General features: G+C 32.1%; 2 protein-coding genes across 3 annotated transcripts in view; both read left to right on the top strand.

Moving 5' to 3' along the window:
* LOC140451495 (inactive dipeptidyl peptidase 10) overlaps positions 1 to 23850 on the top strand; it is a 348523-nt gene that overhangs the window by 254219 nt on the left and 70454 nt on the right. For both annotated transcript variants that reach the window (XM_072545332.1, XM_072545331.1), the window contains 2 exons: positions 4901 to 5115; positions 8274 to 8473. In XM_072545332.1, coding sequence (XP_072401433.1) covers positions 4901 to 5115; positions 8274 to 8473 — 415 coding nt within the window. The remainder of the gene's footprint in view (positions 1 to 4900; positions 5116 to 8273; positions 8474 to 23850) is intronic.
* Positions 17829 to 23601, top strand: LOC140449950 (uncharacterized). The gene is made up of 3 exons (XM_072543368.1): positions 17829 to 18359; positions 18489 to 20139; positions 23530 to 23601. The coding sequence occupies exons 2-3, from the start codon at positions 18619 to 18621 to the stop codon at positions 23599 to 23601; spliced, it is 1593 nt and encodes a 530-aa protein (XP_072399469.1). The 5' UTR covers positions 17829 to 18359; positions 18489 to 18618.

Raw genomic sequence — 23850 nt, 5'->3', positions numbered from 1 at the left:
GCCCGAGACTATAAATAGAGAAAGAAGTTCTTCGGTAATTATCAATGGCACAAAATCTGGATATCTTGATTAATAGTGATGTACTGAAACGGTGATAACATCTTCATAAATGACTGTATTAACATATACATGAATAGTAATGGATTTTTGCCAGTTTATTTTATCTTTAAAAAAGTAGACGAGATGTTTTACACATATATTAAACACAGAAGAACAACAAGAGTATCTGAATATATGAAAATCATTACTATTATTTGAAAAGTGTTGCTTTTTATATAGAAAATATAGAATTAGATGGTTAGTTAATGTAAGCCGTAAAAATGGCATGTAGGGGAAGTATGCCTATGATAGCATACCTATCTTCACCTCTCGATTTTTTTTTATTAAAATACATGATTATATTTGTTACAATTTTTTTCTAGTTCAGTTGAATGTACCAATTAAGCTAGATATATAAAGGTCAAAGGGAATATGGATTTTTATATTAAAAAATTGAAATATCAGAAATGTCAAGTGTGTCATCATAGGCACATTCCTTGCCTATGATGGCATAGCTGCACAGTTAATAGAAAAAAAATGTTTTAGCGGAATTTTCGCATTTTATTCAAAGAGAACAATAATACAACAAATAAAAAAGTAACACACATTAAAACAATTAAGAACATAAATCACAATAAAACATCTTACATTTTTTTATCGACCCCAGCGCATTCAGGGTGACACCTGGATTGGCACTCCTGACATTTAATCCAGCATTCTTTCGACTTTGAGAGAGAATACAGGCCATTACAATACAAGCAAGCAACGCCAGAATCATCATCTTAAAAATTTTCTTTATCGCTCGCGGATTCCTGTTCCTTCTCACCATTTCTCTCTATCCCTTCTTTTGCCATTCGGTATAATGTTCGTTTTTTAGGAAAAGTGTCATCCACAGATTTCCGTTTTAATCCACTGTTGTACGTAGCTTTTCCTTTGGTTTCTATCTTCTGTTTTATTTGTCGTCTTACTTTGTTTGCCAGTTTTCTTCCTTTTACTTTTTCTTTTTCAACAACCTTATCTTTCAATTCTTAAATTTCAGGGGTTGAATTTATTACCCCTGTTTTTCCACGCTTCTTTTGTTTTTTGTGTTTGACTGCGAAACACTTGGAATGGGTAATAAATCTTGGATTGTTATGTGAAGAGTATCCTGTTGAGTATTTTCTAGAAGGACCCGTTGGCAGTCTTTAGGTGGGTGATTTTGTCCTCTTTCTAGGTTTTCTTCTAGATTCTAATCTGGATTGTTTAGATGGATGTTTTGAGTTCGATCTTGATTGCTCTCTATAGGTTTATCTGTAACCAATGATGGAGCGAATAACCATTTCTCAAAAATATCAGGATTAAAAGTTGAATCCCTGTTTTTCCAAAGGCATTTATGGCATTAGCAGCAGTAGCACTTTTAAGGTAAGCTGTTTTAAATAACCCAGCAACTTGAAAGTGCGTAACGAGTCTTCCAGGATTTTGTTTTAACCAATTTTGAATCTCTTGGTTACAATAGGTTTTTAGAGGATTAAAAAAGCCCACGTTGAATGGCTGCACCCGGTGGAAACAGTGTGGTGGAAAGCAGAAAAGTACAATACCATTCTCTTTTACAACTTGTAAGACTTTCAGTCTCTTATGACTACTGTGGCCATTTAACAATAATAATATTTTGTTCTCATTCGAAGCTTTGGTATGGTGAATAAAATGTTTAAGCCATTGAACAAAAATGTCTGAAGACATCCACCCTTTCTCCTGGCAAAAAGCAACACTTTCCGGTGGGGCAGCGTCCATTAATTCATTTTTGAACCTTTTTTCTGGGAAAAATGCAGGTGGTACAAAAGTACCAATTGCATTCATTGAACATACAATTGCTCTGCTCAGTGCTCTAACTTGTTTCCATCTCTTGGTTGCAGATTGCAACCAAGAAGGCCTTCAAATTTTTGAGGCCTTGTTTGAACAGTACTAAGACCTGATTCATCAACGTTGAATATATTTTCGGATTGAAAATTGTATGTATCTAAAACTTTTGCTAAAGAGATAAAATATGCTTTATTATTGTTCTTATTAAATGCTTGTACTCGCACGAGAGATGTATTTTCTGGTGTTCTGAGTGAAGTGGTACTATTTCTTTTTAAAAAACCCCTCACCCACTTCCATCCAGCAAGACGAGTCGTTTTGTTGAATTTGTGTTTGATGTTATCTCTCTCAGCAAGGTCGAAAACTAATCGTCTCAAGTTTAGCGTTGTGAGACCAAAAACTATTGTATGTATATCAATTACATGAGTAGCTAACTCTTTCTTAAGATGAGGAGGTAGTGTAATTCTTCGGCCACCAAAATCTCCTTTTCTTCCAGCGGAGTTTTTTGCAAAATGTCTACGGAGTATCGTAGCCGGAACATTAAAAGTTTTGGAAGCCAACAGCCATCCCATCTTCCTTTTTTGGATGTGTTGAATTGTCATATTCATGTTCTCTTCCGACCACTTCTGCCTATGTTTCTTGGTAGACGCTATATTAACAAAGGCCCTGCAACAAAACAAAGCCCTTATATCTGATATCAGGAGATATTCGACTGTTTAAGGTATAACTAGATAACGTCAATCCAATTTTTAAGGATAGTACTAAACCTTTAAGGATATTTTAGATACGCTTAAATTTACTATTGAAGATTTTGTGCGATTTTAAAGCTCCAAATTTGTTTAAAAACCCTAAGAAATGGTATTGTTTATCTACTTTTACCTTAATATAAGTAAAAAGTTGAGTTTTTGAAATGTTTGCAATTATTATTCATTTTCCTTTAATGGAATATAACATGTGCACATGATGGCATACTGCGCCATCATTGGAACACATCTACTATGCCGTCATAGGCAAGTACGCATCAGATTTCAGATTTAAAGCAGAGCGTTATCTTCTAGCACTACAATGGCAGAAGTTAAAATGCATTGCCTACTGAAGCTTAATAATAATCAAAATTGCATACTTACTTTGGATATTTTAACTTCAGACGAGAGGCGGCAAAAAACTGTTTGTGTTAACGTGCGTTATAATAGTTCAACATTCAACAAATCACACTTTCCGTTACAGACTTATCTGTGGAACTAATAAGTGTTTGTAACTTTACCGTTGCAAATAAACACTCTCTATGCGCATGCCTATGCAGCCAATATCGTTCGACAGGAAACGATTTACAAATTACACGTGGTATGCCATCAAAGGCAACATGCCATCATAGGCATATTTCCCCTATATGGGAGTAAATATAAGATCAATCAATTTGTATAGCTCGACACAACTATCAGCACAAAGCGTTTGTTTAAATAACCACTTACACTTTATTAATTACTATTTAACTGGGAATAAGCCACAATTAAAGGTTAAAATACGTTTATTGACGTTTCAATTTCCACTTCGGAAATCGTTCTCAAAATACAAACATTAGTAAATTAAACAAATTTTGTTTTTGTTACTTAGTGAAAAATTCTTCTATTGAATATTCAATAGAAGAATTTTTCACTAAGTAACAAAAACAAAATTTGTTTAATTTACTAATGTTTGTATTTTGAGAACGATTTCCGAAGTGGAAATTGAAACGTCAATAAACGTATTTTAACCTTTAATTGTGGCTTATTCCCAGTTAAATAGTAATTAATTTAAAATGCCACAAGAAAATAGCTTCAGAACAATATTACACTTTATTGTTGCAAATATGCTGCAGAAACTGAAAAGATGCATTTTTTTTATTAGCAAATTGTTTGAAAATGTCATATATTTATTAATAACTTCTCCACTAATATCAAAATGTCATGACTATGCATGAGAGATTCACTTTTCTCCACGTTCAAAGTCACTTTATTGGGAATTTTAAATTTTAAATTTCTGACAGTTTTTAACTAGAATGCAACTTTTCGGAATTATTGGTATCTAAATTTCTCTGCAGTTGTGTGTATATATTCATGAAAACATTGAAAACTATTGATTAAACAGAATTATAATAAATTTAAAAAAACGCATAAAAGATGTAATATTCACAAAAAAAAAATGTGAAAGTTTATTACATCCCCTTTATTTTTAATGACAAAATTCTAATATAAATGAATCCCATATTTTTTACAATTTTTCCTTCAATTCGTTGACGTACCTGGCAGGATGTTTTCCCAAAGCTTTTTTTCATTTCGCGCCACAAAGTCTCTATCGGGGACAAGTCGGGACTGTTGTTAAAAACCCATTCCAGAAGTGGTATGCCATGGTCTTCAATCCATTTTAAACTCTTTATTGAGGTATGACAAGCCACGCCGTCCTGTTGGAAAACAAAATCTTCCGCTAATATTAAATGGTGTTTCATAATCGGTAAAAGATATTTTTCTAAAATATTCAAATATTTGTCCGTGTTTACAATCCCATCGATAAAATGTAACTTTCCCACGCCCTTGGAAAGATTCATTTTTTTTTTATTCATTTTTCCTGCGAATGACGCGACTCCTACTGTCTCCAACACACACTTCAAATCTGGACTCATCACTCCATTGTATTAAATCCCATTGCGACTAAGAGCGATATAACTATTATTTCGGTATTTTTACCTCATCAGCTGTTCGAGCTGATTCCGATTCAATCCGAAAAGTCCAACTAATGGTAGATGGCACCTCTGTACGCGAACCACTTAAAAGGGGAAGGTTTTGGAGACGTTACGGGTCCTCTTACGTGGGAGGAATATCCTCCATTTTGCTGTGCCCTTTGCTTTCTATTTGAATTAGTAATTTTGTAATCCAAAGTGAATAAAAAAAACTAGTATAAATATTGTTTTTGTTTGCCCATTTTTATATTCTCATGTAAAGCAGTAACTTTTTAGTAATGAGTTAATAATATGTTTATTTTTTTACAGTCACCATATTCCAGTTCGGTTAGAATCTTCGCCTAAAGCACAGCCTGAGCGTCTACAGTTTGCCTCGTGGCTGGGTGACACCACTTCGTTATTGATTGTATTCAACAACGATATTTACCATAGAAAATCCCCGACCGAGGAATTTGACACAAGAATAACGTTCACCGGTCATTCTGATATTATCTATAACGGGATACCTGATTGGTTATACCAAGGTAAGTGTGGGTTGTGTTTCAATTATAGCTTTAGGCGATGTTAACATTGACAGATGAGTCATTTCATTATATGTATATTGATAGGCAACTACACGTTCTTCTCTTTTTTGATCATCGTTTTTACAACCTTTATTTCTTTGCTGATTAACTAATCTAAAAGCTCTTTCTTTTTCCAATTACTGTTATTAAAATTACTCTCTTATATGAGAAAGGGAATTTTAATTAGTTTTGAGAATTTCTTCGTTACTGGTTGTGTTGCGGATTATCAGTTATGCTATTAATTATTTTCAAACGGAGTTTAATAGGAACCATCAATCCGAAATACAAATATGTTCTTGGCATTCGCCGGCGTGTTTATATATCTTTACCCACAAATTCAATTCTTGATTCCATTATAATAACAATAACCCAAGCCGACCCTACTATTTAGATTTTTAGTACTGGTTAACGTATTTTTTCATTATAAACACATGGTTATCTTTCCAGTAGATGCTCAAAAAACAATCCAATAGAAACTTAAGATATAATAACTCATTTTAAAGCTGTTCCAAATGACTTTTTCCAAACATGAAGGCAAATAGTACAATATATTCATAAAAAACAAGTCGCATATCAGCAACAACATTCACCTCTACAAATACATAATATTCCTTAAGAGCATCATCAAAACACCATCTACATCCAAGTTTTTCTTTTTTTTTTTTTTTCTATGTGAACATGACTCTGTCTGCTTTTCAATGTGACTCCAGTAAGTTGTCGTTCTATCGTTTTCGTGGTCTTCCTACTGATAGTCTTCCTATTGGGGAAACGTCTCTTGCCATCTTTATTACAATATTTGTTGTCATTTGGCTCATATGATGATTTCATTCTACTCTTAGTTAGTTAATTTAATTAAAAAGGTACCACTACTTCACTTGTTATAGAAAACGACGTCATCGAAGCAGTGAACGAATTTATATACCTAGCAGCTTTCTTAATAATGAAAATAATACTACCGTAGAGATAAATTTGCTTGGCCAACAGATGCTATTTTGGGCTCAATCTCCTCCTTAAAATCACAATTATATCGAGAAATACAAAAATTGAGAGAAATCGAGAAATACAAATACAAGCTTTGCAGACGATCAAGTAGTGATTGCACAAGACCAAGACGACCTCAGCTACATGATGAAAAAACTACAAGAAGAATATACCAAGACTGGCCTAGATATTAACCTTGCGAAAACAGAGTACCTATCTACAAGTAAGAAGACATAGAAGATCTACAGATTGATGACAACGTAACAATCAAAGGAAAGGATAAATTTAAATACTTGGGGTTTATAATCACGAAAAAGGCAACAACAGAGGAAGAAATTACACAAAGATTAGGACAAACAAGAACAGCAATCCGACAACTTAACTCAGTATGGTGGGATAGACACCTAAATATGAAGACAAAAACACATATTTATAAAACATTAGTGCGAAGTATTATGCCATATGGGACTGAAAATTGGATCATAAACAAGAAAAACAGCAGTAAGATAGTAGCAACAGAGATGGAATGCATGCGAAGATGCTGCAGAGTAACAAGAATGGATAGGAGAAGTGATGACAAAATAAAGCAAAAAACATCAATAGAAACAGACATACTAACATATATAGAACAAAAAAGACTAAAGGGACATGTAAGAAGAACTAGCGACAGCGGATGGATAAACCAAATGGAGCCCCATAGTAAGAAGGGAAAGAAGACGACCCCGAAAATCCTGGAGGAACGAAGTAGACGACGCCATGAGTAAGAGAGGCCTAAACGATGGAGAATGGGAACAAAGAGAGATGGAAACGGTATATATATATATATATATATATATATATATATATATATATATATATATATATATATATATATATAGTAATTCCCATTGTCGCACCCCCATTTTCTCTAGATCTTCTTTGACTGCATCTTTCCACCTTTTTCTAGGCCGCCCTACAGACCTTCTTCCTTCTGGCCTTTCCCAGAACACATTGTTTATAAGGCGATTGTCGTTACTGCGTATCACATGCCCTGCCCATCTGAGTCTATTGGCCTTTAGCCTCGGAAAAGAAAATCTAGTCAGATATATAAAGGCCAAAAATAAAACTCTACAAAACAATAATACACCCAGTCCGAACTAATGGGTCAGAGACCTGGACTCTAATAAAAAGTTATGAAAACATGTTAGGATGTTTCGAAAGAAAAATACTAAGGCAAATCTATGGATCAGTGAATTACAATGGAGTGTGGAGAAGACGATAAAACTTCGAACTTTATAGAATATACCAGGTGGATAGGGCATGTAATGCGAATGGATTAAAATGACCAAGCTAGAAAAACGCTCCTTGATAGACTTACTGGTCAGAGAAGAAGAAGAAGACCCAGAACAAAGTTCCTTGATAACATCGATGAAGACATGAGAAATATGGGAATATGTGTTTGGCGGAGAAAGGCGTTGGATAGGGACGACTGGAGAGAAATTCTTAAGGAGAATAGGACCCACGCATGATTGTAACGCCAGAATGATGATGATGACGACGTACCAACAATGACAATTAATCTTCACTCATGTGAATTTCTCTTTGATTGAATTGTCAAATTTGATTATAGTCCTAACAGGACAGATTGTAAATCTTTACTTGGAAAATAAAAAAAAAATGTGTCTGAGTGGGCAATATATCGTACTTACCTTGAGCTTTTGTTGAGATAAATATCAGAGTTGATATAAAATAAACCAAAAAAAAATGTATAACAATATTTACATACCTCAATAATATTTTAACAGTTCAATTAGCAACGAACAACAAATCAAAATATGTAAAACGATATAAATACAAGTCCTGAATGAATTACTAAGTCGAAGCATAGATTATATAGTCAAAAGTGAGGCAGATACAAATAAAAATATAAATAGTTAATAAAAAAAAGAATAGCTATTTAGTATTATGGGCACTTCTGAAACTTCTAATTGACGATGTAACTTGGTGGACGTGATTATAAATAGAAGCTGTACTCTAAAATCGTGATTTAATTATTTGATATACTATATTTTAACACAAACACTTCTGCAGTTGTGTTATCATTGATTATCTTTATGAACATGTTTTTTTAATTGTATTAATCTTCTTTTCCTTTTCAGAGGATATCTTACAAAGTCCAGAGGCCTTGTGGAGTTCCTACGACGGAACTCATTTAATGTATGCTACTTTCAACGACAGTCAAGTGGGAACCATGAACTTTCCGTGGTTTCAGTTCCAAACTGGATCCGTTTTAGGATCGCCGGGGGTGTACCAAAGAGCCCCTTCCTTTCCCTCTTCTAGAACATTAAGGTATCCAACGGTAAGTACTCGATTTATGTATAGTTTTGATTAATTTTAAAACAACACATCCTTACTTAGTTTGGAAAAGGCGTTTGGTAAAACATAAGAAGTACCGTTCGCAAAGTTAAACGTTGGTAGTCTCTACATTTCTTAATCTCGTCCTGCATGTACCAATACGGTATTTGGTCAGGAACTGAGGCTTTCTCAAATTTGTTTTGTTTGATGATTTTTTGTACTTGTGCTTTTAAAATGCTATGAGCATTATTTATATATTTTGTGATATTAAGTAGTGTCTTCCTGTCAAGAAATATTCTTCGTACTTAACCTTTTTCAAGACTAATGATATTGTTTGATATTCCTCGTTTATACTGGTATAATTATCAATGGATATTGACTCAAATTTGTTACCATTGTGTAAAAGACACATTTCAAACGACGTGTTTAAGCCTTCTTCGATAAGTTCAAATCTCCCACTATCATCCCGGTACAACTTGACTGGCCTTCCACACCGCAAAAATCAGAATTCGAACTGACTTCCTCGAAATTCTAAATGGATTTGATTTGATTTATTTATTTACCTACTTTGCAAATACAAATATTTCATGTAGCAAGTCAAAAATACATAGTATATAAAAAAAGTAAAATATAAAACGTAACTTTATCACAAACATATCGTCGCCTGAGAATTATACTGTTCTATATCCACTTTTTGGCAGTTTGGAGTTATATACATAGAATTTTTTGTAAAAATTAGCTTGTTCTATATCCATTCAAATGATGATAATATTCAGAACCAATTAAAAGTTTTCAGTAACATTTAGTTCTATATCCCGTATGCCTCAAAATGTTTTTAAAATTATTTTGTTCTATATCCTCTTTAACTTTTAGAATAAATACGTTATTAGAATTATAGTGTTCTATATCCATTACGCATAATGTGCTTAATACCGGACTGTACGTGTATGTACATCATGGCATGTTGGTAAATGATCTATTGTTTTTTGTAAAAAGTGAATAGTAAGAAAATGTATTTAAACTAAATAGTAGTGGGTATTCCTGCAATAATTTAAGTAAGTACGTTTAATATTATTGTGTTGATTTAATCATCCTTATTAAACGAATTTGCAATATTACCTAACCTCAAAATTTTCATAGACACGGATATTTTATTGAATAAAATGTAATTAAACCTATTCAAATCAATAAAAAATCTTGATAATTATTATAAAAAGAAATATGTTACACATTATTATGTATTTGTAACTATTAAATTACTAATACGAGTTGTATGTGTTTTGATATGAATAGAGTAGTACAGGGGTGTATTAGCAATGGATTAGCATGAATGTTTCAGAAAGTAATGTGGTCATATTTCAAATTCGTTCCTTTTAATTTTGTAATTTTGATTCGAATTGCATGTGTTTCTTACTACATTGATATTTAAATCAATTTCTTTTTGCAGTTTATAATGAGTGCAAAACTTTCACCGTCGCCAACAAGGCCTTCTTCATGTCCTAGTGACGTTTGGAAGTAAGCTTACATTAAATTTTTTGAGAAATAATACCACTAAATAATATCTTATTTTAGCTCTTTGTGGCATATTATCGTAGAGGATGTCGAAAACGACAAAGAAAACATTAGTAAAGAAACATATCAAGATAAGCACGGACCTAAAGCGACACCAAATGAAGGAAAAGTTGTTGTTTTACAAATGGTTACTTTAAACACTATGGATACACAAAATTTACAATTTAGCACACTGCAAGAAGTAGAACTTGGCACAAAACTATGAAGAAAAAGAAAATAATCTTCAATTACAAAAGTTACCTGAGAGTCAAATTGAGATGGCAGAGGAAGAAGAGTATCTTAACGAAGAAGTTAATAAACCTGCGGTGATTAGTCGAAAACGAAAAAGAAGACCATCAGATTGGAAACAAAATATAAGAAAACATAAACGACAATCTGGACAAGAATATGTTGATACAATGAAGCGGACCAGGGAAAAGAAATCTGTGAAAATAGAGACATGTCGATCTGAAAATTGTGTACTACAGTGTACTGCTAAAATTACTCCTGACGAAAGAGATACAATTCATAGACAGTTTTGGTCTCTTAATGATGACAAAAAGAATCAGTTCTACTCAAAACATGTGAAGCGTATTTTGGCAGTAAGAAAAAGAACAAACAATGAAACCAGCAAAAAAACATTTTCATATCAATATTTTTTTATGTATGTGGAGTTAAAATAAGAGTTTGCCAACATTACTTTTTTAATACATTAAATATTAGTAAACAGAGGATTTACTACTTTTTTAAAAGTGTAAAAGATGATGTTAGATGCATTGTTCGTTCCCCTATTCGTGGCAGGCATCAGAAAAAAACTATCTCCGAGGGAAAAAAACAGAAAGTACGAGAACATATTAACTCTTTTCAAAGAGTCGACTCTCACTATTGTCGACAGAGTTCTACCAGACAATATTTGGAAAGAAATTTAAATTTACAAAAAATGTATGATCTATACAAAACTCAAGAATCAGAACCAGTCAAATATCATATGTATCGGACAATATTCAATACTGAATTTAATTTGACATTCTTTTGTCCCAAGAAAGATATATGTGATAAGTGTGCAGCATATAATTCTCTTACTAATCCGACCGAAGCAGATATTTTAAAATTTGAAACTCACAAGAAAAATAAAGATTTGGTACATCAGGAAAAAAACCGAGACAAATTTATATCCTCCGAGGGCAAATGTGTTGGTGTTTTATGTTTTGATCTGCAAAAAGTTTTTTCGCTACCAAAATCTAACGTAAGCAATTTTTATTATAAAACAAAATTTTCTTGTTATAATTTAACTGCTCATTTCGACAAAACTAAGATCGTATATAATGCCTTATGGCATGAAATGATTTCTGGTAGAAGCGGACTTCATATTTCTTGTGCTTTGATTAAAATACTTAAAATAGTAGTACTAGATAATCCTGCACTTGAAAAATTAATTTTATGGTCAGACAGTTGTGTACCTCAAAATAAAAATTCAATAATGACATTTGCTTTGCAACATTTTTTGCAATCCAATTCTTGAGGTCAGATAAAAATAATAGAGCAGAAATTTGGTGAACCGGGTCACAGCTGTGTACAAGAAGTCGATGCAGCTCATAGTTGTATAGAAAGATTTGTAAAAAATGTAGATATTTGGAGCCCCGTAAGTTTGTTAAAAATTTTAACGAAGATTCCAAACTAGTGGAAAATGAAATTTAAATTTTTTCAAATGATCACTGCAGATTATAAAAATTACCAAGCAGAATCAGAAAAATTATCCTATCGAAACGTACCTTACACTAAAGTGAAACATCTGATATACGAAAAAGAATTTCCTTTAATCATAAAATATGGTGAACTATATGAAGGGCCACTTAAGGAAATTAAACTGGAAAACGTTAAAAAAACGCGATGTCAAATACATAATAATTTACCAGAAGTGCTGCAACTCGTTAATTTAACACCAAAATTACCTGAATTAAAGAAAAAGCATCTCAAAGAGATGATACCGTTCATGCCGGAAGTTGATAAACAGTTTTACAATGTTGTTTTGAAGCACAATTCAAGTATCATGTGCAACAAAGAAAAACAAAAGAAATAGACAAATAAGGAAAGTAGCGAGAAATAGAAGATTATTGTTTTTTTAGTACACCTAATAATTGTATTTTTGTTTAAGTTACGGTCATATATTTAATAAATTTTGGTTTTTATTTGATAATTTGTCGTTACCACCAATAAAACATTTTAAGAATTAGTTAGTTCTATATCCACTATACATGTTCTATATCCCAAATATTTCAGTTAAATGTTCCTTTTGTTCTATATCCAAATAAATTTTTCCGTATTACATGTTAATGTTGTTTTAATTGGCAATAATAAAGCACTATAACAAAAAGTAATTTAATATGCAAACAGTGATCATGATCTGTAAAACAATTTTTCAATAATATCAAAAATATTTTACATTAAATTTAAAAACGCTCTCCTGTAAAATTGAGTTTTAGGAGATGGAACAGTATAATTCTCAGGCGACGATATCACAAACAAGAACACATATTAAACAGAAAAAGATTTATGGCAAAGTCACGGTAAGCAGTTCAGTGAATGGTGATTCAGTTCAGTAAAAGCAATGTTTCAGCAAACATTTTCTTTATAACTTTTTTTAAAACTGTTACAATTTAGCTGTAACATTTTTAATATGTCATATTTTTTGGTAAAATATTCTAATAATTACAATTAAGGCAATATTTATCTGAAAGGTGCAATAAACAGCGATTTGTTCGTAAGTAGTGACAATTTCTCTTATTGAAAACGTGAACATGAGACTGCTTTATTAAATGGGCCCGTTTATGATATATCCACAGCTAGGATATATCCAGGATATGATTAATCCACAGCTTAGCTGTGACTAAAATAAAGAAAATTATGTTATTATTGCATTATTGATATTTCAAAGTTGCTTACCCTTTCTAGTTAGCGAATAACAAATAATGGACTAATAACTTTTTCTTAAGTTGTGAGATTTGAGCCGACCAGTTCAGTCGATTATACAGAGTGGCCCAAAAGTCTGAAGAAAGCCAATTAAACTCCATTCGCTTAGCTCGGGCATATTTTGACAGATTTATTGTCAGAAACCTACAACACAACAATTCCTACTTCTCAGTATTAACAGCTCAAGTATCCTACTATTGCAGACTTTTTTCTTTAAAAAAAGAAGAATTATTCTAAATAGTGGAAGTGTATACTAAACACATCAAATTTTGGGTAGTGTATATTTAAAAAATATATTTTAGTTGTTATAATTTAACATAACTATTTATTATATGGTGCAGATAAATAAATATTGATTGTCGGTAATTCGCAAAGTTCTATTTTATTTACTATTTAGTTTGTTTACTGTTAATATTGGCTATGAGTACGTGCGCTTGGTTGTATAGTAATTTCCAGCCACTTTTAGTCTGTCAAAAAGTAACTAACTTCGCAAAAAAAATAATTACTAAATTCACTAGACAGTTTGGAGTGGGAATAGCGAACCGAGTATATCTCGTAAATTGCTAGTCATAATTGTAACAAATTAAAGGTACACCTATTTTGGCATACAGAGATTCCATATTTGATATTTACTATGTTGCCAGATTTGCCGTTTCTCTTATATTATTATTAACTTTGGTTTTTCAAATTCATCACCCTGTATATTCAATCAATATTGGAATCTCCTATTCAATACGAGTTTAACCATATGTAACACTTATGGTTTTATGTTGTCTGAAAGGTCTTAAATACATAAAAGAGAATTCTAGCAACGCCTAATTGTCTCAATAAATTTCTTAATACTAACATTTTCAACTACATTAAAACGTAACAATTGATAGATTAGAACATTTTTTAACATGATAGTTACTTTATCAAGTGTTTTAAATGTGCTTGTTTTGTAAACTGAATTTTTTAAGTATCATCAATAACAATAATCTTAAGGATTGAAATCAGGTGAACGTGGAGGCCATTCAATTCTACCTCGTCTACCAATCCATCATCCGGGAAATATCTCATTTTTAAATAATGCCGAACAATAATAAGCTTAACTTAACTTAACTTAACCATAATAAATAAATATAAGGTTGAATGCTCGAATAAATGAACTTTGATCAGATAAAAGGCATATATCGAGCACAGTTTAATTAAATCTTGCCCAAGTACTTTCGATCCCTAGATCATCTTCAGGGGCATCTGAAATAAGCCAAGAAACGTTTTTTTATAACCAAAGAAATTTAATAACTTCGATAAAAACTCGAAGTTTTATGGTTGAAAAAAGGTTTTTTATATGATTAACGTTTATAGACTTACTTCGTCAATTGTGGCCTATCCGGCAAGAACAAGATGTCATAAACATAAAATTGTACATTACACTACACTACAAATAGACAAACAAACACTTTAAAATAATTTAAGGGAGGCTACATTGCTTGAAGAAGTCGGAGACAGAATGGCTCCTGATCTAACGGAAATGTTGGGGTGACATATGACAAATGACAACTTGGATGAGCAGTCACAATCATAGATATGTGATCTGCACCTTTTACAATTCTATGAAACTAAGTATTGACCAAAAGTCCAACTGACACTACTATAGGAGATCACTGATGAAATATAAAATTATATAGAATATTTTTAAGTAAATTGAATAATCCAGATCTCACACTCAAACATGTCTGTAATAATTAAGGTGTTAGTTTGAGAGCAACTGAAATAGACGAAAAGTAAGAATGCAAGAAGCGGACTAAACAATATGTTAAACAGTGGGTGGTTGACTACAATAAAATGGTCTACCAAGCACTATCTGTAATATAGAAAGGAAGAGATCTGACTATGTAATTAAAATACTAATAATTGAAAATCAAAATGGAAAGCAAACTATATAAATGGGGTGTAATCCAAGTAGTTCAGTTGAACCCACAGTCAATGGTATAACTATAAAATTACTATGGATGTGCTCAGTGCAGGAAGTCTAAACAGTCGAGCTGGGTCCCCTACGAGGTGAAGCTGTAATAAAGTTTTTAAAAATAGGTTTAAATTTAGTACAATTTAAATTAATTTGAGTATTAAGACAGTGAGAGTTTTCATTCGTTTCCCTTGTAATTTCCAAATCTTCCAATAAATCCAACTCCATATAGTTTTTCTTTCTACTAATGTCATGTAAGATAGATGAACCAGTGTTGATGTTAAAATTGTGTTTACTGGATAATAAGTGTTGACCAAAACTTGAAGAGTTTGGTCTTTTCAAATGTTCTGAAACTCTAGTGGATAACTTTCTAATGGTTCTACCTACATAAGAGGCATCACAATCATCACATTTTAATTTGTAAATACCACTTTTGTCAAGTGTGTTCATCCTATCTTTGGTGTTGATTAAGAAGGAACCTAAGGTGTTGTGTGACTTGAAGGAAATTTTGATGTTATCGATTGTAGAAGTAAAAAGTTTAGATATTTTATTGGAAATGCTGCTAATGTAGGTGAAGGAGAAATATCTAGTGTTATTTGAAGCAGTAGGTTGAAGAAAACATTGTGATGAATATGCAAGCTTTTCTGCAATTTTTAGTTTAGCTCTATTTAGAAGCTTATAGATAATGTTAGGATCATAACCATTATTGAAAGCAATTTGTTTAAGAGTGTTAAGTTCTGAATTAAAATTATCATTAGAAAGTGGAAATTTGAGTAACCTATGAATGTAACTGTTGAAAGCAGCCATTTTATGTTGGGTTGGATGATTAGATGTATCATGTATAACATGATCTGTTTGGGTAGGTTTTCTGTAAATATTGTACTCTAAAGAATCTTTATTACGGGAAATAGTCATATCCAAGAAGTTCAACTTTTTATCATATTCTGGTTCCAGAGTAAAAGAGATGTTGGGATGGAGGTTATTAAGATCATCCAGAATCTGTAAAGCATCATCTTGGGTTCCCTGTATGAGAGCTATACAATCATCAACATACCTTGACCAAAAAACTATTTTGTTGTTGTTGTTAACAAACTTCTGTTCTAAGCTGTCTAAGAAAATGTCAGCCAGAAAAGGTGATAGTGGAGATCCCATTGCTAAACCTGTTGGTTGTTTGTATATTTTTTGATTGAATTGAAAGAAGTCCTGATCCAGACAGAATTTAAGTATAGTTAAGATAGCATCTTTGTCTTTTGCTGATATGTTGCAATTGTCTAGAAGATTGTGTACTAAAGGTAATGTTTCATCTCTTGGTACAGAAGTAAACAGATTGGAAACATCAAAAGAAACTAAATAAAAACCCTCTTCTATCCTAATGTTATTTAACCGTTCTATTAGATCTAAAGAATTTTTGATGGAGAACTTAGGTTTAAAATTAGTGATAGACTGAATTGTGTTGTAAATAAACTCTGATAAAATAGAAACTGGAGTATTACAAAAACTTACTACCGGCCTTATGGGACAATTGTGTTTATGGATTTTAGGAAGTCCATATAACCTAGGTGTTATAGGATTAGATACAATTAACTTTCTGTTGTTATATTTAGTAATAGTATCATTAAACAATTTGACCATTGCTTTTGTTTTATTAATAAAGGTGTTAAGTGGATTTTTTTCCAAAACTACAAAACTGTTATCTGAAAGAAAAGATTCTACTTTCTCTATGTATTGAGTTTGTTCTAAGATTACAACACAATTACCCTTATCAGCCTTGCTGAGTACAAGAGAATCTCTATCAATTTTTTGTTTAATTGATTTTAGCAAATCCTTTTGTTTTTTAAAATTATGGTGATTTCTATGAAAATTGCGTTTGTACTTACATTGTTGTTGTTGAAGTAAGCTAATGCAAGAGTTTCTCAAATATTGTTTAGTATCAGCATTGTTAGTCATACCTTCTATTAGAGTGTCCAGCTCTACCGCAAATCCTCCCAGCACTGAGTCACTTAACCTAAAATTCTGACAAGAAAACTTAAGGCCTAATCCTAAAAAATACAGTTCATCCTCTGAAAAGTTAGTGTTACTTAGATTTAAGACTCTAGGATGAAATTGATGATCTGAAAACTTATGCAAAAGTGTTGAGGTGCTTCTCTGTTGTTTTTGCAAAATCAAACGGTTTAATTTGTTGGTAAGATTTCTCTTCTTGGTGGATTGTAAACGAGAGACCTCATCTTCTATGTTGTTAAAGGAGTCATTGACTAGAAACCAAGGATGTTGTTGCAAAATTTGATCATAAGTAATTTTAAGATTGACGTTAATATGGTGAAGTTTGGTATAGTGCTTCTTAAGTTCTCTTTTCAGGATCTTTTTCTCCAAAATCTGTTTTTCTTTATCGGGTACATTTTTTGATGTTTTGACCTTAGCAAAAGTAGGAGTGACTTGATGTGAAATGCACTGTCTAACGAACCAAATGTTCAAGAATATGATCATTCTCTTGCAGGATACTCTTCAAGTTTTGGTCAACACTTATTATCCAGTAAACACAATTTTAACATCAACACTGGTTCATCTATCTTACATGACATTAGTAGAAAGAAAAACTATATGGAGTTGGATTTATTGGAAGATTTGGAAATTACAAGGGAAACGAATGAAAACTCTCACTGTCTTAATACTCAAATTAATTTAAATTGTACTAAATTTAAACCTATTTTTAAAAACTTTATTACAGCTTCACCTCGTAGGGGACCCAGCTCGACTGTTTAGACTTCCTGCACTGAGCACATCCATAGTAATTTTATAGTTATACCATTGACTGTGGGTTCAACTGAACTACTTGGATTACACCCCATTTATATAGTTTGCTTTCCATTTTGATTTTCAATTATTAGTATTTTAATTACATAGTCAGATCTCTTCCTTTCTATATTACAGATAGTGCTTGGTAGACCATTTTATTGTAGTCAACCACCCACTGTTTAACATATTGTTTAGTCCGCTTCTTGCATTCTTACTTTTCGTCTATTTCAGTTGCTCTCAAACTAACACCTTAATTATTACAGACATGTTTGAGTGTGAGATCTGGATTATTCAATTTACTTAAAAATATTCTATATAATTTTATATTTCATCAGTGATCTCCTATAGTAGTGTCAGTTGGACTTTTGGTCAATACTTAGTTTCATAGAATTGTAAAAGGTGCAGATCACATATCTATGATTGTGACTGCTCATCCAAGTTGTCATTTGTCATATGTCACCCCAACATTTCCGTTAGATCAGGAGCCATTCTGTCTCCGACTTCTTCAAGCAATGTAGCCTCCCTTAAATTATTTTAAAGTGTTTGTTTGTCTATTTGTAGTGTAGTGTAATGTACAATTTTATGTTTATGACATCTTGTTCTTGCCGGATAGGCCACAATTGACGAAGTAAGTCTATAAACGTTAATCATATAAAAAACCTTTTTTCAACCATAAAACTTCGAGTTTTTATCGAAGTTATTAAATTTCTTTGGTTATAAAAAAAAATAAAAAAAAACGTTTCTTGGCTTATTTCAGATGCCCCTGAAGATGATCTAGGGATCGAAAGTACTTGGGCAAGATTTAATTAAACTGTGCTCGATATATGCCTTTTATCTGATCAAAGTTCATTTATTCGAGCATTCAACCTTATATTTATTTATTGACTATGGCAATCTTGGTTGATACTTATAGAAGACTATCCTGCAAGAGAATGATCATATTCTTGAACATTTGGTTCGTTAGACAGTGCATTTCACATCAAGTCACTCCTACTTTTGCTAAGGTCAAAACATCAAAAAATGTACCCGATAAAGAAAAACAGATTTTGGAGAAAAAGATCCTGAAAAGAGAACTTAAGAAGCACTATACCAAACTTCACCATATTAACGTCAATCTTAAAATTACTTATGATCAAATTTTGCAACAACATCCTTGGTTTCTAGTCAATGACTCCTTTAACAACATAGAAGATGAGGTCTCTCGTTTACAATCCACCAAGAAGAGAAATCTTACCAACAAATTAAACCGTTTGATTTTGCAAAAACAACAGAGAAGCACCTCAACACTTTTGCATAAGTTTTCAGATCATCAATTTCATCCTAGAGTCTTAAATCTAAGTAACACTAACTTTTCAGAGGATGAACTGTATTTTTTAGGATTAGGCCTTAAGTTTTCTTGTCAGAATTTTAGGTTAAGTGACTCAGTGCTGGGAGGATTTGCGGTAGAGCTGGACACTCTAATAGAAGGTATGACTAACAATGCTGATACTAAACAATATTTGAGAAACTCTTGCATTAGCTTACTTCAACAACAACAATGTAAGTACAAACGCAATTTTCATAGAAATCACCATAATTTTAAAAAACAAAAGGATTTGCTAAAATCAATTAAACAAAAAATTGATAGAGATTCTCTTGTACTCAGCAAGGCTGATAAGGGTAATTGTGTTGTAATCTTAGAACAAACTCAATACATAGAGAAAGTAGAATCTTTTCTTTCAGATAACAGTTTTGTAGTTTTGGAAAAAAATCCACTTAACACCTTTATTAATAAAACAAAAGCAATGGTCAAATTGTTTAATGATACTATTACTAAATATAACAACAGAAAGTTAATTGTATCTAATCCTATAACACCTAGGTTATATGGACTTCCTAAAATCCATAAACACAATTGTCCCATAAGGCCGGTAGTAAGTTTTTGTAATACTCCAGTTTCTATTTTATCAGAGTTTATTTACAACACAATTCAGTCTATCACTAATTTTAAACCTAAGTTCTCCATCAAAAATTCTTTAGATCTAATAGAACGGTTAAATAACATTAGGATAGAAGAGGGTTTTTATTTAGTTTCTTTTGATGTTTCCAATCTGTTTACTTCTGTACCAAGAGATGAAACATTACCTTTAGTACACAATCTTCTAGACAATTGCAACATATCAGCAAAAGACAAAGATGCTATCTTAACTATACTTAAATTCTGTCTGGATCAGGACTTCTTTCAATTCAATCAAAAAATATACAAACAACCAACAGGTTTAGCAATGGGATCTCCACTATCACCTTTTCTGGCTGACATTTTCTTAGACAGCTTAGAACAGAAGTTTGTTAACAACAACAACAAAATAGTTTTTTGGTCAAGGTATGTTGATGATTGTATAGCTCTCATACAGGGAACCCAAGATGATGCTTTACAGATTCTGGATGATCTTAATAACCTCCATCCCAACATCTCTTTTACTCTGGAACCAGAATATGATAAAAAGTTGAACTTCTTGGATATGACTATTTCCCGTAATAAAGATTCTTTAGAGTACAATATTTACAGAAAACCTACCCAAACAGATCATGTTATACATGATACATCTAATCATCCAACCCAACATAAAATGGCTGCTTTCAACAGTTACATTCATAGGTTACTCAAATTTCCACTTTCTAATGATAATTTTAATTCAGAACTTAACACTCTTAAACAAATTGCTTTCAATAATGGTTATGATCCTAACATTATCTATAAGCTTCTAAATAGAGCTAAACTAAAAATTGCAGAAAAGCTTGCATATTCATCACAATGTTTTCTTCAACCTACTGCTTCAAATAACACTAGATATTTCTCCTTCACCTACATTAGCAGCATTTCCAATAAAATATCTAAACTTTTTACTTCTACAATCGATAACATCAAAATTTCCTTCAAGTCACACAACACCTTAGGTTCCTTCTTAATCAACACCAAAGATAGGATGAACACACTTGACAAAAGTGGTATTTACAAATTAAAATGTGATGATTGTGATGCCTCTTATGTAGGTAGAACCATTAGAAAGTTATCCACTAGAGTTTCAGAACATTTGAAAAGACCAAACTCTTCAAGTTTTGGTCAACACTTATTATCCAGTAAACACAATTTTAACATCAACACTGGTTCATCTATCTTACATGACATTAGTAGAAAGAAAAACTATATGGAGTTGGATTTATTGGAAGATTTGGAAATTACAAGGGAAACGAATGAAAACTCTCACTGTCTTAATACTCAAATTAATTTAAATTGTACTAAATTTAAACCTATTTTTAAAAACTTTATTACAGCTTCACCTCGTAGGGGACCCAGCTCGACTGTTTAGACTTCCTGCACTGAGCACATCCATAGTAATTTTATAGTTATACCATTGACTGTGGGTTCAACTGAACTACTTGGATTACACCCCATTTATATAGTTTGCTTTCCATTTTGATTTTCAATTATTAGTATTTTAATTACATAGTCAGATCTCTTCCTTTCTATATTACAGATAGTGCTTGGTAGACCATTTTATTGTAGTCAACCACCCACTGTTTAACATATTGTTTAGTCCGCTTCTTGCATTCTTACTTTTCGTCTATTTCAGTTGCTCTCAAACTAACACCTTAATTATTACAGACATGTTTGAGTGTGAGATCTGGATTATTCAATTTACTTAAAAATATTCTATATAATTTTATATTTCATCAGTGATCTCCTATAGTAGTGTCAGTTGGACTTTTGGTCAATACTTAGTTTCATAGAATTGTAAAAGGTGCAGATCACATATCTATGATTGTGACTGCTCATCCAAGTTGTCATTTGTCATATGTCACCCCAACATTTCCGTTAGATCAGGAGCCATTCTGTCTCCGACTTCTTCAAGCAATGTAGCCTCCCTTAAATTATTTTAAAGTGTTTGTTTGTCTATTTGTAGTGTAGTGTAATGTACAATTTTATGTTTATGACATCTTGTTCTTGCCGGATAGGCCACAATTGACGAAGTAAGTCTATAAACGTTAATCATATAAAAAACCTTTTTTCAACCATAAAACTTCGAGTTTTTATCGAAGTTATTAAATTTCTTTGGTTATAAAAAAACGTTTCTTGGCTTATTTCAGATGCCCCTGAAGATGATCTAGGGATCGAAAGTACTTGGGCAAGATTTAATTAAACTGTGCTCGATATATGCCTTTTATCTGATCAAAGTTAACCATAATAAGCTGGGGCTCCATCTTGCTGAAACCATATCTGATTAAAATTTGCCCCAAACAAATTTCTCAGTGTAGGTACAATTTTATTCTTAAGTAACTTTTCGTAACTATCTGACGTTAAATTTTCAATTAACTGAGTACCTACTATACCTGACCATACATTTAATTTTTGTGGTCTTTGAATATGGTTTTCCCGCTTCTAGTGTGGATTTACGTCACTCCAGTACCTTAAATTTTGTCGATTTACACTTACACACAGTGTAAAGGTTGCTTCATCAGAAAACATATTCTGTTTTCCGATGAAGTCGTTTTGAAGAACGACCTACATCATATACTTGTGCAACCCTGCGTGAGGATGTATGTGGAACTTCAACAAAACTTTGCATTATATCTAAAGTTTTGTTGACATTCATAACTCTTTTCGGACTACCTCATCCTACTTCTCCAGATTCTTCAAATCGCTTTACAGTTTTTTTTTACCTTATGAATAGGAAAACGGTTTGGGAAAGTAATTTATCTTGCAGAACTTTTCGAAACACAACTACTGTCAGTTTTAGTTAATAATGTAAATGGTGAACTAATGTCAGAATCACAGCATTCTGAATTTAAATATTAAAATTTATTAAAATCTACATATTTTGCACTGTTTTATGTATTTAAGACCTTTCAGACTACATAAAATCATGTGTTGCACATGGTTGAACTCGTATTGAATAGGAAATTTCAATAATGACGGAATGTACAGTGTGATGAATTTGAAAAACCAAAGTTACTAATAATATAAGAAAAACGGCTAACTGGCAACATTGCAAATATCAAACATCTCCATATCTCAGAATATGTGTAGCTCAAATTTTGTAAAATTATGACTAGCAATTTACGAGATAATTGGTCGTTTCCAGACTTTTGGGCCACTCTGTATATGGTTATTCCCAAGAGTTTAACAGTCTCTTTGTTATCTGGATCATTGTGTAAATTACTTGCAGACATAACCAAGTTTTACGTTTTATCGGAGTTTAGTTTTAGTTTGTTTGCAGCAAACCATGTGCTAGATTTAGTAGATAGTAGCTATCTTACGAGGAAGATATTAAAAATATCTTCCTCGTAAGATATTTTTAAATCATCATTATTTTAACGTATGTCGTACTATCTGCGAATTATCCAGATTTGTACGGATAAAAAATCGGAGAGATGACCTTTAGACACTACCGCCTGGTCTCTGCCACATAGGTAAGAAGTTATAAGCTTAAGAGACCTCTGATTCCATAATAATTTAATTTGTGGAGCAAAATGTGGTGTGAAACGCAGTCAAAAACCTTCGACAAGTCGCAAAGAGAAATTGCTATGCGATTGTCGCATTCAAGCCCCTCAGTCACCTCGCTCACAACATTATATACCACGCTCGTAGTAGAAGGAGCACTTCTCAATCCATATTGTGAGATGCTAAAATAATTATTGAACTCAATATAAGAATAAAATTGTTGTTTGATAACCTTTTCAATCACTTTCCCAAAAGTAAAAACAGTGCTTATGGGTCTGTAATTGACAGTTTTTGAAGAATCTTTTTTTTTATATAGATAGGTAGTACTCTTGAGTATTTTAGTACTTCCAAAAATACTCCCGTTGATAGAATTAAGTTAAGGAGATGAGTGAAAGGTGTTAAAACTATTTGGTAAGTTTCTTTTAAAATCTTGCTATTTATTTCGTGAAAGTCCATACAATTCAAATTATTAAGAGACTTAATTATTTGAAAGATCTCTTATTTCACAACGGGGCGAAAAAAAGGACTTGCTTGGAGAAGGATAATTTCTGTAACTGAAGAGGACATTAATATTAATAGTGGAAAGAGTTGTAATTATATTCTCTGCAATTGTAATAAAAAAAATTAATTTATTTCG

Source organism: Diabrotica undecimpunctata, chromosome 9 (assembly GCF_040954645.1).
Source record: "Diabrotica undecimpunctata isolate CICGRU chromosome 9, icDiaUnde3, whole genome shotgun sequence".
NCBI classification, from domain to species: Eukaryota; Metazoa; Arthropoda; class Insecta; order Coleoptera; family Chrysomelidae; genus Diabrotica; species Diabrotica undecimpunctata.
This window is presented reverse-complemented; position numbering and strand designations above follow the sequence as displayed.

Excerpts from the sequence above, each read along its gene's own strand:
- LOC140449950 (XM_072543368.1), top strand. The coding sequence starts at position 18,619 with ATGGCAATCTTGGTTGATACTTATAGAAGACTATCCTGCAAGAGAATG. Across the intron at positions 20,140-23,529 it reads TACAGGGAACCCAAGATGAT|ATAGGTAGTACTCTTGAGTA; the intron begins GCTTTACAGATT and ends TTTTTTATATAG.